Raw genomic sequence first — 18,105 nt, forward strand, 5'->3', positions numbered from 1 at the left:
GCTTTATCGACAGGACAAGCTGGGTGAGAGTCCCTGCTCATCTACACATACTCTAACTGCCTAGTGCAAATATAAATAGCAGTGTATCTGCGGTAGCACAAAGAACATCAGGGGAGGCACAGCTGAGTACGTACCCAATGTTGTGTGTAACCTGTTATGCTTCCTTTTTTCCTGCACAACAGCTTACCTCTTTGCTGAAACGTAGGCTAAAGCACTGTCCTTTTAGAAACTCTGAGGGTAGCCAATTTAGTCTGTAACTGTAAAAACAACGAGTAGTCCTGCAGCACCTCAGAGACTAAAACAAATACAGATTCATGAGCTTTCATAGTAAGCTAACCCACTTCACCTTATACCATATATTATTGTTAGTCTCTGAGGTGCCACAGGACTACTTTTTGTTTTGAGAAAGTATTACACAGATTTAAACCTCAGGGCTATGGTATGTAAAGACCTGCAGGTAAGTGTTAACAGATTCAAGACAGTCTGAGAGAGGGAGCCATATAGTTTCTTTACAATCAGCTATTTAATATAGTGGAAGCCTGGTGGGATGGGGAGGATGGGGGAACCAGGAAGCCCAGTGGGGTGGGGAGGGTGGGGCCGGCAGCAGGGGAACAGTGGCAGAGGGAGGGAAGGAGGTTGGCCGTAGGTGCCATGCTGAGTGGGGGCACCAATTTAATTCTCCTCCACTCCCCCTGTCATCCCTCGGCTCACCTGCTGCTCCTCTGCCCACCCCCGGTGGCTGGAGCCTCTTCCCAGCCTCTCTGCTCCCAGCCCAACCCTCCTCCATCTCCACCGTTGGGTTAGTGTGTGTGGGGGCCCGGTCCCAAACTGGAAGGGGTGGGGGAAGACGCGGTACAAGTTCCCTCCCCTCCTCGCAGGGTTGTGCTCAATTGTGTGCCAGATTTGGGGCCCCGCCGCGGAGCATCGGTGGAGTGTGCATGCAAATTTTGCCTTTGCCCCTGGGTGCATAACACCCTCGCTATGCCTCTGTCAGAGGGCCAGAAATTATTTACCCTCATTCGGCAAAATCTCTCATCTAGGACCAGTAAGGTCCTGAGGGTGACGGACCAGGGAGATCCATTCTACACCAAACCTACTATTTCTTCTCCAGACTTTCCCACTTTACTTCTGTTACATAAATTTACAAGGCAGGTTTCACCATAACATCTGTACTTCTTTACATAAACACCCAGAGAATCACCTTCCCAGATGATCTCCTGTCAGAGATGTTTTCTCAGTTTCTTATAATATGGCCTTATTAAGTTGTCACTTGAAAACTTCAGAGCTCAAGAAGAATGGCAGCATTTCAGTTCTTTTGCAAATACTTCTTCAGAGGCTTTCACCAAAGAAAAACCTGGGGTGCTTTACAGCTAGCATGGGGATAACAAGATGACTAGTGTCCTCAGTTGCTGTAAGATAGAAACCATAGTCTGTATCCAGAGAGGTATTGTACTGGGGCTTTTTGCCCTCACAACAGGCAAATCTCACAGCTAAATCCACAGCACTGTCTTAACTTCTGTATTTATAAACCTTTCCCCAGCGAGCTCAGATTGGCTCACTGGTTAGTGAATTTGTGGAAGCCACAAGACTCCTTGTTTGTAGTGAAAATTCTTGGCACAGCTCCAGAAACAGATGCAGAACATGCCCAAGAACTGCCACCCCCTACCTCAGGATGTGTCTGGACTCTTCTAGTCAAGTTGCTCTGCTTTACAGACACAGAACATTTATCTAAACTCCATGTCTCCTCTCCACTACTTCAGTCCCTTTCTTTGGACTTGCCTCCCTCTCCAAACAAATGCTGTATAAAATATGTAGGCTACAGTTACAGGCATGGAACAGGAATTGTCTTTATACTGCACGGGTAATTCCATTTGTGCTGATCAATAATAATGAACGTACCCAATGGTGACACTAGATCAGGGTTTCCCAACCTATGGGTTGGGACCCAAATATGGGTTGCCATTACATTTCAAAAGGGTGGCCAAGCATCTCCCCAAGTGGCTTTGTCCCTCTTCTCCCCCTGTTTTTGAATCAAAATGGATCCCCATCTGGAAAAGGTTGGGAACCGCTGCACTAGATGCTATAGAGTTTTTACGTACGTGTGCTGTAGAGTGTCATTCCCTGCAGATTTCCCCTGGACAAAGCCTATTTACTCAGACTTTGTGCAGGAAAAGGGATTTGATGCTAGACACTTTCGAATGGCTTTTGTTTATATCCCTCACAGTCAGATCAAGGCAAGATCCTAGGATCAGAGGCAACAAGTCAGACAACGGCAAGCAAGCTAAGTAGTTGTGCAGCTCACAGCTGAGCAGTGTTAGTGTACTCACTGCTGAGGCTGGCTAGACTGCCTTTGATGGCAGAAGGTGCAAGGAAACTATAATAGGAGGAGGACAAAGATTTTTCCTGGGTAGCTGGCAGGGTCAGTCTGTTTGTGGACAGGTGGCAATGGATCAAGGAAGAAAAGAGTGAAGGTGAAACCCTCACTCCTGATCAGGCCCTTTGTGCCCCATAAAAGAGCCAGAATGGTATGTAGGGACCCTCATCTTGCTATACCTGACTGAGGGGAGATTCCCCCAGTCCAGGAACTGCAGAGACAGTTTACAGCCCTGGCATGGAGTGTGAGGCTGAGGGCAAGAGAGATGTGTCCAGGCTGTGGCTGTAGTATCTAATGTTAGGAAGGCAACTGTAACTCGGAGAGGTCCCCACGGCTTGATTAAGTTATGGCAGGAATCTCTCCAGTGCCAAGAGCAGACCAGGATCAGGATCATGCTGAGGGGTCTTAAAGCCACCTTCTCCTTTCCTACCCCTGGTCTGAGAGCTCTGTGCAGGAGTCTCTTAGAGCAGTGTTTCTGAAGGTCTACCATGGAAACACTTTAATTGGCCGCCCGGTTTGTTTATGTACCAGCACCATGGCAATGGAGCCTCACGGCTCCCATTGGCTTGGTTTCAACCTTTGCAGCCAAGGTGAGCCATGGGAAGTGGTGGGCTGGCCCACACCACTTCCCGCAGCTCCCCTTGGCTCCAAAGGACTAAACGGAGCCAATGGGAGCCACGAGGCTCTGTGGCCCTGGCGCCGGTCCAGAAACAAAGTGGAGTGGTCAGTTCAAGTGTTTCTGAAAGCGTTTCTGCGGTACCCTTTTAGAAACACTGTCTTAGAGCATATCCGCTTTGCTGCTGGGAAGAGTGGGTCCCCAGCTTGGCACAGCATACACACTAGGGATGTGAAGGACTAGTCGACTACTCGACTATCCGATGAACAAATGCTTATGGGATAGCCTGTTGACTAGTCGCTCCCTCACCCCCCACACTTGCTGCCTCTATCAGAAAGAGCCAGCAAGGGGGGAAGCAGAGGGGATACTTCAAAGTGTCAGTACCACGTGAAGCCTGGGGCCAGACCCCGGGCTCCGTGTGGTGCTGCCGCAGTGACGCCTGGGGTCAGCAGGGGAGTCCCCAGCTGATCCCAGTCTCCACGTGGCACTGCTGCTTTGAAATGCTGTGAGGAGCCTGACACCAAGCTCCCCACGGCGTTTCAAAATGGCAGTGCTGCATGGAGCCCGGGTGAGTCCCCCACTGATCCCTGGGCTCCATGCGGCAATCATCATGTGATCTCTCTCCTGTCACCCATTTCCAGACAGAGGCTAGGGACACCATTCCTACCTATCCTAGCTAATAGCCATTAATGGACCAAACCTTCATGAATCTATCTAGTCCTTTTTGAACCCTGTTAAAGTCCTAGCCTTCACCACATCTTCTGGCAAGGAGTTCCAGAGGTTGACTGTGCACTGAGCGAAGAAAAACTTCCTTTTGTTTGTTTTAAACCTGCTGCCTATAAATTTCATTTGGTGACCCCAAGTTCTTATATTGTTGGAATAAGTAAATGACTTTTCCTTCTCCACTTTTTCCAACCAGTCATGATTTTATAGACCTCTATCATATTTCCCCCTCCCCCTCCCCACTTAGTCTCCTCTTTTCTAAACTGAAAAGTCCAAATCTTTTTAATCTCTCTTCATATGCTACCCGTTCCAAACCCCTAATCATTTTTGTTGCACTTTTCTGAACCTTTTCCAATGCCAATATATCTTTTTTGGAGGCGACCACATCTGTATGCAGCATTCAAGATGTGGGCATACCATGGTTTTATATAGAGGCAATGAGATATTCTTTGTCTTATTCTCTATCCCTTTTTTAATGATTCCTAATATTCTAATTGTTTTTTTGACTGCCGCTGCACACTGAGGCTAGGACTACACGACAGTGTTTTTGCGCAAAAACTCGCGGAGCGTCCACATCTCAAGCATGTTTTTGTGCAAGTAAAACAAAAGAAAAGAGGGTTTTTTTCTAGTGTAGGTATTCCTCCTCCTATGAGGAATAACTCCTTTTTTGCACAAGCATTCTTGCGCAAAAAGGTGCATGTGGATGGGCAACAGGATTTTTTTGTACAAAAACAGGAAAGAGGAAAAAGCACAGGTGCCCTGGCGGCCATTCTGTAGATAACTATCAGCACTTTCTTTCAAGAGAGCATCCATGCAGTGTGGACACACGCTTGCACAAAAGCACATACCTTTTTTGACGCACTTTTGCAGTGTGGATGCTCTCTTGCGCAAGAAGTTTTTGCTCTTTTCCCCAAAAAGCTTCTTGCGTAAGAAGCCTGTAGTATACACATAGCCTGAGTGGATGTTTTCAGAGAACTATCCACAATGACTCCAAGATCTCTCTTGAGTAGCTGTAGCCAAATTAGTCCCCATCATACTGTAGGTATAGTTAGGATTATTTTTTCCAATGTGCATTACTTTACATTTATCAACATTACATTTCATTTGCCATTTTGAAGCAGTTTAACTAAACCAATTTTGCATATAGACACGCTCTGGCTGCTTCTTTACAAAGTGCACATGTGCATGCTGTGAGACTGGACTTTCATGCTGAACGTCCATTTCTATCCATGCATGATCCACTCTGTATCAAGGTCAGTGTATAACCTAGAGGCTTGAACTGGCTTTCAGAAGCTGACGGAATTCACTGCACACAACAAAGCAAAGATTCCATATGGCATGTTCCACAGGACTGCAGGGTATCTTGGATGACTTCGGTTCCACTGAAATTAATGGAGCAAGTCATGTGCTCATGCCTGAAAGGACAGGATATGGGATAGATGTCTTCAATTTCTTGGAGGGTTAGAAACAGAGTGATTTATCGAGGTATTGGTGTATACTTGAAACCATACATTTCTTGACCTGTTTGAAAAAATGCCTGCCACGTTCAGATTTATACTCCTGTCAAAATGTTATGTATAGTTATGCTCTAAAATTATCTTTAGATTGCACACGTGAATCAAAAAAGAATAATAGAGGGGTTTTCCCCTCTTTGAAACACTTCTCTTTGGCATTTATCCTGTTTAGTGAATGTTCACAAGGGCAAAATGCTTTCCCCAGTGGAGAGATTAGAGTTGCACTTAGATCAAGTTATTTGGGCGCAAACCCTCTGCTCCCATTCCTCCTCTCTCCCCACCCTAGAATTCAGCATCATTTACAATGTGTTTTTAGTTCTTTCCATTATAAAAATAAGGGCTGTGTACAAAATGTCTGTCGCTGAATCACATAAAGGTCCAAGAGTGTTCAGATCTATGGTTTTAGTTTGTGGCCCTGCTCTGTGGAAAGCTAATAATTTTTGTCATTTGTTCCCATGAACCAATTGCCCCCTTTTTCTTGTACTGTAAACATGCATTTTCATTCTTCCACTGAGCCCCGGGGCTAATTCCCTATCATCTTCTAACTCTCACTCATAAATCAAGCTCATTATTAGAAATTATACTTAGACATTTATGGGAAGAGGGGACGAGGTTGGGGGTCTTGGATTGCTGCATTAACTTGTAAATTTGAAAATGATCAGGCAAGATTGTTAGGGCTAAGGGCATCTGCAATGGGGTGACATGAATGGCTGGCTAAATAAGGCTGACTTTGTTTGGATGATTACTTTCTACTTTGTTGAGCCACACAATCCCTTTCTGTTAGATGGCATAGGCAGGCCTTTAAATGCTTTAAAACAAATCTTCAACAGCATTCTTATTCCCTTACATCAACCCACATCTCTTCTTTTACTCTCGCTTGGAGAAACAATAAACAAAGTGGTCTACTGTTATTGGGAGCTCTCTAAATTAAGAGCGGGGAAAAAGATAAAACGCTGCAACCAGTTTTCTTCTAGAAAGTCAAATTCCAGAGAGCAAGTCGCACACAGCTGGGAAGTTGCCTTCCACTAAACAGGTTTGTAGCAGCCAGCTAGTAGGAACGTTTTGTTCTGAAGTTTCCTGGAAATTCAGACTCCTTCAATCCAGCAGAGCTGCTGAAACCCCTGGATTCTTTAGAACAGCATTTTTCAACATTTTCAGGTTGGCTACCCTTTTTGAAGTAAAAAAAAATCTTTCCACAGCCTCCTTCTATGTATTAGAAAGGGGGAGAGTTAAAAATATATCAATGATAATAAGCCTATAGCATGGCTTTGTGTTTGTTTTGAGAGATTGACAGAGAATATTTAACTTGGAAGGGTAAGAGATGTTCAGAGAGTTTGGAACAAAATTTTGCTTATGATTGTAATAAAATTTACAATCCTTCTCAACCCCCGAGTTGCCTTTCGTGACCCAGCAGTTGCAAAAAACTGGAATAAAGTATAGAGTGGAATCACATCGTTTCGTTCTGAATGTGATAATAAGAACCACATTTTCAGGCACCGCCTCAGATTTTTAAGTGTAAAAATGTACAGACAAGTTCCAGTGTCCACAGAAGTACACATTCATCCATTCTGCATATGTGGATTCAACGGCTTGGAGCCTAACTACCAGATCTACATCCACAAATTCAGGTGCCTGTGATAAGGCAGGTTACAAAATTGGAAGCTTATTTGATGCCAGCTGAAAACGTGTTCCTGAAAGAGCAAGCTAAAATCCACTTGTTTCTCTAAATCTATTAATACAAGTGCTTTTTCATCCTAGAAGGGTGTCGGGGCCATTCTCCACTCTGAGTGCAGAAGGTGAAGGCCTGCAAGAGACCTTCCAAAGAGAAAAAATCTCTCTCTCTAACATCCCGAGGTCTGTGTTTCTGGATTAAAATGATCCCACCGCTCTGTCACCATGTGAGGACTGTTCCCCAGTCTGGCACTCCAAGTGCAGAGGGTGGGGCCTCTCAAGAGACCTTAAAAATACCTTGCCTCTATAGGCTCTGCTTTCAAAACCTCCCCAGATTCACTGATTCTGGGAGATGGGCTGCCATGATCAAATGAAAACCAGGAAGAAACACTTGACTTTTCCCCAAGCTCCTTTACAATAGAGAGCTTATGGAAAGGAAAGGAACTGTAATCTCTGATATCTGACTTCTAAGTCTAGGCAGGCACACACAGGCTATGTCTACACTGGAGGGTTATTGCGCAAGTACAGCTGTTCTTGCGCAAGAATCTGCAGAGTGTCTACACTGCCCGCCCGCTCTTGCGCAAGGAAATTTACAATATGGCATGGTAAGAGAGGGCTTCTTGCTCAAGAGCTACACTCTTTAACAGGTGTAAACCATTTTGTGCAGGAGCTCTTGTGCAAGAGGGCAGTGTAGACGCTCGGCAGGGATTTCTTGCACAAGAAAGCCCTGTGGCTAAAATGACTATCGAGCTTTTTTGCGCAAGAGAGCATCCACACTGCCATGGACGCTCTTGCGCAAAAGCACAGCTCCCACATGGCAGTGTGGACATTTTCTTGCGCAAAAAGCCGCCAGTGTAGACATAGCCACACAGACATCCTGGGACTCTTCAGAACACAAGTGTAACCCTTCTGCCAGGCCGAGTTAATAGCAGCAAGGGCCGGGTTCAGTATCTAGGGGTCTCCTCCCAACAACAAAATACAACACCGGCTTGAGCCCCCACCCAGTGACCTAGGAAATCTTACATATACCCCTTGGTGCCTCAAAGAAGCAATTCTTCCCCTCTTGCAAGCACAGAGCCTCGGAATAGCAGAAAATCTTTAATAACATGAGGTAACTGACATCAGCATTAAATTAGGAAAACACTGCAACACGGATTCATAGACCAACCATGAGCAAAGACCCACCCCCAGCCAAGAGTCACCCAAAGTCCCAACACCCCAAGGCTGTGTCTACACTGGTGCGATCTTGTGCAAAAACAGCTGCTCTTGCGCAAAAACTTGCTCCCTGTCTACACTGGCCGCGTGTTCTTGCACAAATAAACTGATGTTCTAATGTATAAAATCTGGGCTTCTTGCACCAGAACTCTGATGCTCCCACTCAGGAATAAGCCATTTTGCGCAACTGTTCTTGCGCAAGGGGCCAGTGTAGACAGGCAACATGAATTTCTTGCGCAAGAAAGCCCTATGGTTAAAATGGCATCAGTGCTTTCTTGTTCAAAAGAGCGTCTACACTGGCACGGATGCTCTTGTGCAAAAGCACATGCCAGTGTAGACACTCTCTTTTGGAAGAGTTTTTGCAGAAGAACTCTTGCACTAAAGAGTTTTTGTGGAAGATCACTCCAGTGTAGACGTAGCCCAACAGTCTCTTGAGTCCAGCAACCCAAAAAATCACCCAAAGTCTGACACCCCAAAAGTCTCTGTCCTGGGTCAGTGCCGCCCCAGGGTTCAAAAGTTCACCAGCAGGGTTTTACCATCCCAACCTCGGTGGAATGGAGGGGGCGGGGGTTGATACATCTTACGTGGTCTGCCAATGGCTCCACCTCTCAGTAGGGTTCTGCTGCCACCGTTAACGCGAGTCACTCTGCCACAATCCACCTGCTGTCCCATGAGCCGCTCCAGCTGTCCCACGAACTGCCCTGCTCCGCCAGCCGTCTCGTTCCATGCCCCTGGCCGCCAGCTGGTTGTTCCTGCAGCTGCTCCACTGCCTGCCTGCTGCTGCTCCTACTGGCCGCCCGCCCGTCATCCCTGCCAGCTGCTCTGCTGGCCGCCTGCACCCACCGGTCATTCCTGCAAACTGCTCTGCTAGTAGCTCAGCAGTATAGCTTCAGGCTCCCCACAGCACACAGTGATTTCAGCTCATAGTAGATTTCAGCTCTTCAGCAAGTTCAGCTCATAGTAGAGGAGCCTCAGCGCTAGTGCACCATTGGCCCACCGTGAAGTCAGCTCAGCAGTTTGCAACTAGACTTCTAATGGAATCCAAATTAGCTCTGATATTCCACAGTGGAGAGAGGAGGGGGTGCAATTGGTGGGTTTTTTAAGGCCCCCAGACTGTTCCCCACCACCACATACCTGTCCCCAGCCTCTCTCAGCTTGACTGGGTTTGGACCAATGCCCCTTGTCTAGCGAGTGCTACTTAGTTTATGGCAAATCCCTCTGACATAAAACAGTTCCACTATTCCACTGTCCTTGATTCACATAATCAGGGTAACAACACTTTATCCCCCCTGCCTCAATAACCAAGAGACTGGGGATCCCACAGTAGCCAAAGTGACCATTTGGGCTGCTGTGAGCACAAACTAGGTGGGGTAACAAGATCAGCCCGTGAAGTCTTTTTGCACCACTTGCCACAATTCACCACCAGATGTCAGGGTAGAGCGTATCCTGACCCTGCTTACACAAGAATCAAATGATCACTTAAAGAAAAAGGACTATGACTATACTGGCAGGTGGTTGCACCAGAAGTATGCAAATGAGACTAAGCGTGGAATATTGCTGAGCCTCATTTGCATACCTAATGAGCTGCCATTTTTGCGGAAGAGGCTCTTGCACTAGAAGGAGCTGTCTACACTGCCCCTTCTTGTGCAAGAAAAACCCTCTTGCACAATGCCGTTATTCCTGAAAATAATCAGTGTAGTGGCATTGCGCAAGAGGGTTTTTCTTTGGGCTGCAGCTTAGATATGGTGAGTAGGGGATGGAAGGCACATGGAATTCACACAGAGAAGCTTAACCAAACATCAAAACAAAGAAAATAACCTGATCATAACTAAATATACATTTCCCCCTATTTACTCACAATCCCTTCACAATCCAGTCCATTTCTATTCCCCAAATTCTTTGGAGGCTTGGTAGTCCTGCCTGGATTTGAATCATCCTGTTCCCTCAGCTTCTGGTTTTAAAAGAAACTCCCCATAAAGAGAAAAGGCAGCAGGTGTATATTTACAATTCAAATTTCCACATTGTATCCCATTGGTTATTCTGGCTCCCTACTAACACCCTTAGCTACCTGAGTTTAACCCTTTAGTCACCGAGTGCTGGCCAACACTACTCCTATCCATCACAGTTTCTCCTTCTCACTAATCTATGTTATAATTATATAGCATCATTGAATCACAGACCACTAGAACTGGAAGAGATGTTGAGAGGTCAAGTCCAGTCATCTGTACTCACAGTAGGACTAAGGACCATCTAGATCATCCCAACAGATGTCTATCTAACCTGGTAGGGATGGTCTAGATCAGTGGTTCTCAACGTGGGCCATATGGCTCCCCAGAGGGCCATGCCTTACTTCTAGGGGGCCACATGGAAAAAAATGGAATGTTAGGGGACCACAGTAAGTTTCTGAGGGGGCCACCCAAACTTAACTGCCAGGCGTATGATGAATGAGACTCAGAAGTGGGCCATGACCAAAAAAAGGTTGAGAAACTCTGGTCTAGATCTGTGGTGTCCAACATGCAAGGCACTAGCCACATGTGGCTATTTGGCCGGTTGAGTGTGGCTAGCTGCCTTGAACAATGTGACTATTTGGCTGGTTGAGTGTGGCTAGTTCACTCAACCATTATAGTGGCTTTATTTGATGGTGCTTAGTCCTGCCATGAGTTACTGACTTCTAGAGGTTCCTTCCAGTTCTATGAATCTGTCTAAAAAGCCATCCATGGACACTCAGCAGCTAATACTTGAGACAAGGGAGTAGATGATCAACACTGAACAGTACAAGTAATGGAAACTGCTGAGTAATTATCCTCCTATTGCTTCATTTGCTGAAAATTGCTTGAGTGGATGGGTACGCCCAAGGTTTCATTTTCTAGTATGAGACTGAGCTCAACTGTTATCAGTTTTGCTTTGGATGTTTTCATTCTCTATAGACTATCCTGACTGAAGAACCCAATCATTTATCTGTTGCCAGATGTCCTTGTTTTTGATTTTGTTCAGTGTCTCTAGACCTGTAGCTATATAACCAGCCTCGGTGTTCTGTCCTAGTCCAAACCTCCCCATATGTCAAGATGTGTCCTGTCAGGAGATAGGAGGTTTTGGCACAGGGGACAGTTGTAAGGCAAGCTCACTTCACATTCACCCTGCAATGATAGTTGCTGCCCTGCCATGCTGCCTGGCCTTGGCTCCCTGCTCCAGGTTTTGTAGCACACAGAGTCACAGCCCTGCTGAGGGCTGGCCCAACCCCACTGACAGGGAGCAGACAGACAGACCAGCAGCACTGAACAAGTGGCACTAAAATCTTGTACTCCGGGGCCCAATGTAGGGAGCTAAGCTGAGCCAGCCCTGTTACTTCAGCTAGGAGAGAGAAGTTGAAGTTCAAAGCTGTGAAATGCCAGGCTGCTGGGAGGTAGGCTAATAAACCTATCTCGTTAATTTATATGATATTGGGCTAGTTTGGTTTTTTTAGTACGGACCGAGAAGATGAATGGTTTTTTGTTGTTGTTTTTTAACCAATTTAGAGCTTGATTTTGTGCCTAGGAATCTGTTTTTTTTCCCATATTAACCATGTATTGGCTCTCTAACTACATTTCTTGCCATGACTTTCAGGGTTTAGTGTTTATTGTTTCTAAATTAGATTTGGCAATTCTCATTGCCAAGAGCTATGCAAATCCATTGTTTAAGCCTGCTGTCACACTGGCAAACTTCCATTGAAACCAATGGTGATGTATCCAGTCACACCAGTTCAGGATCTGGCCCATTCAGGTATTTTGCTCATCTCAGCTGCTTTGCAAGTTGTACCCTAAGGCTGTGTCTACATTGGCATGATCTTGTCCTCAAAGCATTGCTGGAAATTGCCTTTCTGCCCGTTGACCACATGGTGATTCCTCCGCACAGTCCACCAGATCCAGTCTTCACGTGCAGTGGGTGACAAGCCCAAAACTCACCGATGGTTCAGAGCCCATCGGCTACCCTCACCTGGGTCAGCCGACCAGTCGAAGCCGTTGCCCGTGGTGTGGCTGCTGAAACATGCTGATGTATTAAAGTAGGGGTATACAAAAAATTATAAGAAAAATCTGTATAATCTTAGACAAAACACTTCTCTGTGCCTGAAAAATGTGGATAATGGTACTTAGTCACTTTTGAGAAGCCACATCCCTCACGTCAGATTTTCGTATACCCCTACTTTAAAACGTGCTGATGTATACCCCAACTTTAATATATCAGCATGTTTTAAAGTAGGGGTATACGAAAATCTGACATGAGGGATGTGGCTTCTCAAAAGTGACTAAATACAGGCAGTCCCCGGGTTACGTACAAGATAGGGACTATAGGTTTGTTCTTAAGTTGAATTTGTATGTAAGTCGGAACTGGCTCCAGATTCAGCTGCTGCCACCGAAACTGACCAGGAGCTGACTACAGGAAGCCGGAGGCAGAGTTGCTCTGCCCCCAGCTTCCTGGAATCAGCCTGATCAGTTTCAACAGCTGCTGAATCTGGAGCCTGGGACAGAACAGCTGGGGCACTGGCCGGTAGGTTCCCACAGGACCAACCAGGCAGCACCCCAGCTGCTCTACCCGAGGCGTCCCGCAACAAAAGCCTGGTCTGCTGGGGGGGGGGGGGTGCACTATCTGCACCCCCTCCCCCCCAGCAGACCAGGGAGACCCGAGCAAAGCTGCACAGGGACCCTGCCGCCCGTGTGGCTTTGCTCCTTTGCCCCCGAGCAAAGCCGCACAGGAGGCGGGATGCCGCCTATGCGGCTTTGCTCCTGTCTCCCTGGTCTGCTGGGGGGGTCCAGCAAAGCCGCTGGACCCTCCCAGAAGACCAGGGACACCCGAGCAAAGCCACCGCCTGGGCGGCTTTGCTCGTTTGCCCGGGAGCAAAGCCGCCCAGGCAGCAGGACCCCCGCCACCTGGGCGGCTTTGCTCCTGTCCCCCTAGTCTGCTGGGGGGGTCCAGAAAAGCCGCTGGTTCCCCCCCAGCAGACCAGGGGGACAGGAGCAAAGCTTCCCAGGCAGCGGGGGTCCCGCTGCCTGGGCGGCAGCTTTGCTCAGGTATCCCTGGTCTGCTGGGGGGGTCCAGCGGCTTTGCTGGACCCCCCTAGCAGACCAGGGAGACCGGGAGAAGCTTTTCTCGCCCCGGAGGACACGGGTGGCGACCCGCCGCCCGTGAGCTCCGGGGCGAGAAAAGCCCCGTTCGTAAGTGCGGATCCGACGTAAGTCGGGGACTGCCTGTACCATTATCCACATTTTTCAGGCACAGAGAAGTGTTTTGTCTAAGATTATACAGATTTTATACAGCAAACAGAACAGAACTCATGTCTTCTGAGACCTAGTCCTGTACCTTAACCATTGGACCACCATGTTTTCATTACCTGTGCACTAAGTTCACACATCACCTACAGTACATCATAAATAAACAATTGTAATAAGACACAGTTAAAAAGATGACCCCTGTTGAAATAACATATGCAAGCAGTAAACTACATGAGCCTCTATTGCCCAACTTATCTTAGGTGATGAAAACTGGTAGTTAGAGTTCAAATGACTCATGTAGTATTCTAGAAGTTATAAACACTCTGAGCCACAGCAATGTAGCTTTCTGTTGAGCTGCCTTTGTGACAGAGGAAAAACAGACATACGAAGAGGAAAAAGCTACTGTCATTGCTTCCATTAAGAAGCTGGTGTGAGATCAGTGCCTCTAATCAGGGTAAGTAATATACAGTAGAGAGGAGAGATTGATGGAAGGAAACTTGTTATTGATTTTTCTTTTCTTCAGAAAAATGACATGTGGGTTCAATGGTTTGCAATGACACATTTATCAATAACACTCCATTTGTGACCACCTAGTGAATTCTGTCATCACAGTCCATCTAAATTTCTTCCCACTTAAGCACAAAGGTATCCCTTTTTCACTTAGTTCTTCTTTTGTGACTTTGTCACGCTGTCCTTAAAAAAAGAAAACCGTTTGAAAAGCCATCCCAAGCCAACTGTGTTAACATCTGGTAGTAACACCCTTAGAACCAGTACAGAATAAGCTATGGTCCTCAAGTAGCTGGGGTAAGGAATGAGCTCCTGCCTGACTTTCATCCTGTCCCCATATAGGAAGTCTGGACTTTAGAAATCTGGCTTTGAGCACTGTTATGATTAACATGTTTTTAGGATTTTTTTTTTGATAGCTGAATGTTCTGAAAAAGCCTGAACCAAACTAGCCTAAGTCAGTTAAAATAGTCATGTACAGAAGATGACAAAGCACAGTAGATGGATTTGGCAGGAATTAGAACAAGCAATTCTAGGTGGCTTTAGCTTCCTTGCTCTGCACATTACTCCTCTGCATTTAGATGTCCACGATGCTATTTGAAAAAAAGGCTCTGAACCATACATCTTTAATTTATAACGTTCTTGAGTGACAGCTCATCTTTCCCCTGTGACCCAAATGCCAGAGGTCAGATGGGCTATGTCTACACAGCAGCATTATTTTAGAATAGCTGACATTATTCCAAAATAACAAAGTGCGTGTCTACACTGCAAGCCATTATTTCGAAATAATGTCGAACTGGAGGACTTCTTACTCAGACTCATGGTAACCCTCATTTCACGAGGAGTAAGGGAAGTCAAAAGAAGAGGGTTCTTCCTTCAACTTCCAGCTGTGTGGACAGCACCCAAAGCCGAATTAAGCTATTTTGACTTCAGCTATGCAATTGATGTAGCTCAAGTTGCGTCGCTTAATTCGACCTTAGCCCTGCTATGTAGACGTACCCCTGGAGATGGAAGTAACTGAGTCCAGTCCTGCAAGAAGCTAAACACCTCCCACAACGTACCTGGCACCCTTAAGTCCCAGGAAGTTGATGAGAGCAGAGGGCACTCAGCATTTCACAGGATTAGACCCTTTTACAGCTAAGTGGCTGTATTCATATGTGATCTTCCTTGTTTACCAAGACAAGGGGATCACATTTGATTATGGAATGTTAGCTCTCAGTCTCTAAACATCAGACATTTTGTCATATTCATGCTATCTAAAGAGTCCACAGGTGAAAGGTTAATAAAGTAAGATGTGCTTGAGCTGAATACCTCTCATTGTAGTAGATTTCTCCCCCCACCCATCCCACCTCTTTGGCTCCAAAATATTAACCATCAGTAAGTGAGAAGTTAATGACCTTCAACAAAGATGCATTATTTTGCACAGCAACTGTGCCATACTGGGTCAGGATGATTGAATGCTACATTGCATGTTAAAAGTGATAACTGGAGTGACTTTAAATCAGAAATCTTTGTTGAAGTGTAGAAAATAAATATAGCACACCACTTTGGTCTATGGTGTGTGTCATTTATCTGTCTTTGATGTAGGTCAGCAAGCACTGTAAGTGGTTTATCACTTATACCCTTCCCTCCTGCTAACATAAATGGGAAGTGCCTAAAGTGAATACTTGAAAGTGAGAAAAAGAGGTTTGCCATGAGAAATTCCTATTAGACAAAGAAATCTGAACCGAGAGACCCAGAGCTATAAAACCTTGAGAGAGAGCAAGTAGAAACAGAGTTCTGGATTTGCCCCTCCACAGTGCACCCCATCAACACCCAAGATCCAACCTAATCTGCATTCCAATTTCACAACTCATATACATTGTTCTTAAAAAGAGATGGGCTCATCTGACATTTTACAGAGAGCTGTTTCTTTCTTAAACAGATCTAGCACTACTGAAAATAGTGGTTGCACTATATTAATGCCACCATTCCTAGAAAAGGACTACACCATTTTTAGTGTAGAAGTTGCCCTGTTTGAGTTTGGCTGTGGAAAAATAGAGCATACACCCAAACTAGTTAGCCTGCCATCAGATTTGGGAGTGTAGCATTTTGAGACAATTTTGGAATCTAGTCAGACAATTACTACTCCTACAAAATGTTCACCATGTACTGTACACAGTAAAAACAAATGAAAATATCTGCTAGAAGCCTTATGTGTTTAAGGGTGGAACTCTAATTATAAATCACCAGTCTCCTGACCTTTTTGTAGCGGATGCTGTTAAGTGGTCAATAGTATGTACTGTCTTTTCTATCCTGCAGGGAAGCAATAAGCCGACTGTGCGAAGCTGTGTCAGGAACAAATGGAGCTATAAAAAAGCGGAAGGTAAATATTGCATTAGCAGGTCCCGTTTTCCATTTTTATATTTGCTTTTTATGAGTTAGATGATTCCCTAGCAGGATTCAGCCCACCATGGAATTTATGCAAGTTCAGTTCAATTACATATTATAAATACAAAAATGTATTTATAATACACCATTTAAAACTACTTGTTATTTGATGAGCTCTAATCAGTACTCTGTCTTAGAGCCCATAAAAGTAAATACCTTGCTTGACTTTTCTATTTACACTCAGATATCCCAAGTCTCTGCTTTGCCACGACCAGGTTTTGGTTGAAAAACCAAGCAGGGTATTTGATTGTGAAAGAGATTGCATTAATTGGGGCTTTTCATTGATGATCTTCTTTAGATTAAAAGCTTGAAAACTACCAGAATGAGAGTGGCCAGTAATCTCCATTGTTCATTGATTCAGTGATCTTATGCTTCTTTGATGATTAGAGGTTGTAGATTTCTACCAAGAGCTATGGAGTGCCATAAGGATAACTCTCAGCTCTGGTCTAAGCTAGGGCGTTATTTCAAAATAACCCCCCTTTGGTCAAATTTATAAGCAGAGCATCCACACTACCAAGCCACTTATTTTTAAATCTGTCGTCCTGCTTTCTTCAGGGAATAACGCTAATTTCAAAATAGTTATTTTGAAATAGTGTTAGTGTGGACACTCCGGTGCTGATGCTGCTATTTCGAAATAACTACTCCCCAAAATAATTTGAACAAATTACTCCCCAGTGCTTCCTGGGGTTCTAAGTCGAGGCAGTGCATCTACATTAGCAGTGCCTGCCTCAGACTAATTTTGAGGCTTCTTCGTAGTGGGGACCCGCTATTTCAATTTTGTAAAATCAGGAGTTACATTGAATTGAACTATTTTGAAATATCCTAGTGCAGACATTCCCTCACTGACCACTTTCTTGCTGTAACCTCGGAAACAAATACATTGAAGAATTTCCTCATTGACATATAGTCCCCAAGAAAAGAAGCAGAATTAAATGGATAAATTATTCATTCAGCTCTGTCTTTTACAAACATAGCTTTTTGGTGTTTTGTTTTTTAATGTTTTTAGTTAATCATTATTAACATATAGGAATGTTACATACAGATATTGAGAAATCTTAGTTATAGCCTGTATTTCTTAAGCCCCATCTGAGTGTGATCAATATCTTACTATCATCTGTGTCTTTCTTTTGTACAGATTCTGGAAATAACTGTACGTTATAAAGTCTGTTCACCGCTGGTATCAGGCTGTCTGTGGTAAACGAAGTTTACAGTATGTTTGTTTGTTTTTGTTTTTATAGCCTCCAGTTAAATTTCTGTCTTCTGTGCTTGGCAAAAGTAACCTTCAGTTTTCTGGCATGAATATAAAACTGATCATCTCCATGAGCAGCCTTACTTTGATGAACGTTGATAACCAGCAGGTAGGATATTTACAAAACAGTTATTTTCAAAGAGATCCTTCCATACACGTTAATATTTTCTTCTACTTTGAGATGCAAATAGCTGTGGTTTTAACACAAACAGGTGCTTGAGAGGGAAAGCAAAACTACTCAGGTTTAGTTGTAAGCCTTGTTAAAATTAGCCAGACTTGGCCTCGCAATTTAAAGGGGAAGAGCTGTAGAGAAATTTGACATTTGTCGCATGTACTTTGTGCTTATAAGAGTGTCTTTTATCTGGAAGCATCCCTGAGCACTGGACAAACAGTGTCTCTTTGTGTACCTCTGCCTCTTCATTTGTACGGTGCCTAATAGGGCTGCAGTGCAGACTGCAGTCTCTTATCACTATCGTCATGGCTCTCCCAGACTTTATGTAAATTGGCTTATTGATATGAATGTGCATAACTTGAAGAGGCTTTGTGTAAAACAGGTCATGTAA

The 18,105-nt window shown here is 45.0% G+C and overlaps 1 protein-coding gene across 8 annotated transcripts in view; it reads left to right on the top strand.

The window, feature by feature from the left end:
* Window positions 1–18,105, top strand: part of SHC4 (SHC adaptor protein 4) — an 86,926-nt gene that overhangs the window by 40,373 nt on the left and 28,448 nt on the right. For all 8 annotated transcript variants that reach the window (XM_075897211.1, XM_075897213.1, XM_075897212.1 and 5 more), the window contains 2 exons: window positions 16,165–16,228; window positions 17,532–17,651. In XM_075897211.1, the coding sequence (XP_075753326.1) occupies window positions 16,165–16,228; window positions 17,532–17,651 (184 nt within the window). The remainder of the gene's footprint in view (window positions 1–16,164; window positions 16,229–17,531; window positions 17,652–18,105) is intronic.

Source organism: Pelodiscus sinensis, chromosome 14 (genome assembly GCF_049634645.1).
Source record: "Pelodiscus sinensis isolate JC-2024 chromosome 14, ASM4963464v1, whole genome shotgun sequence".
In the NCBI taxonomy this organism is placed as follows: Eukaryota; Metazoa; Chordata; order Testudines; family Trionychidae; genus Pelodiscus; species Pelodiscus sinensis.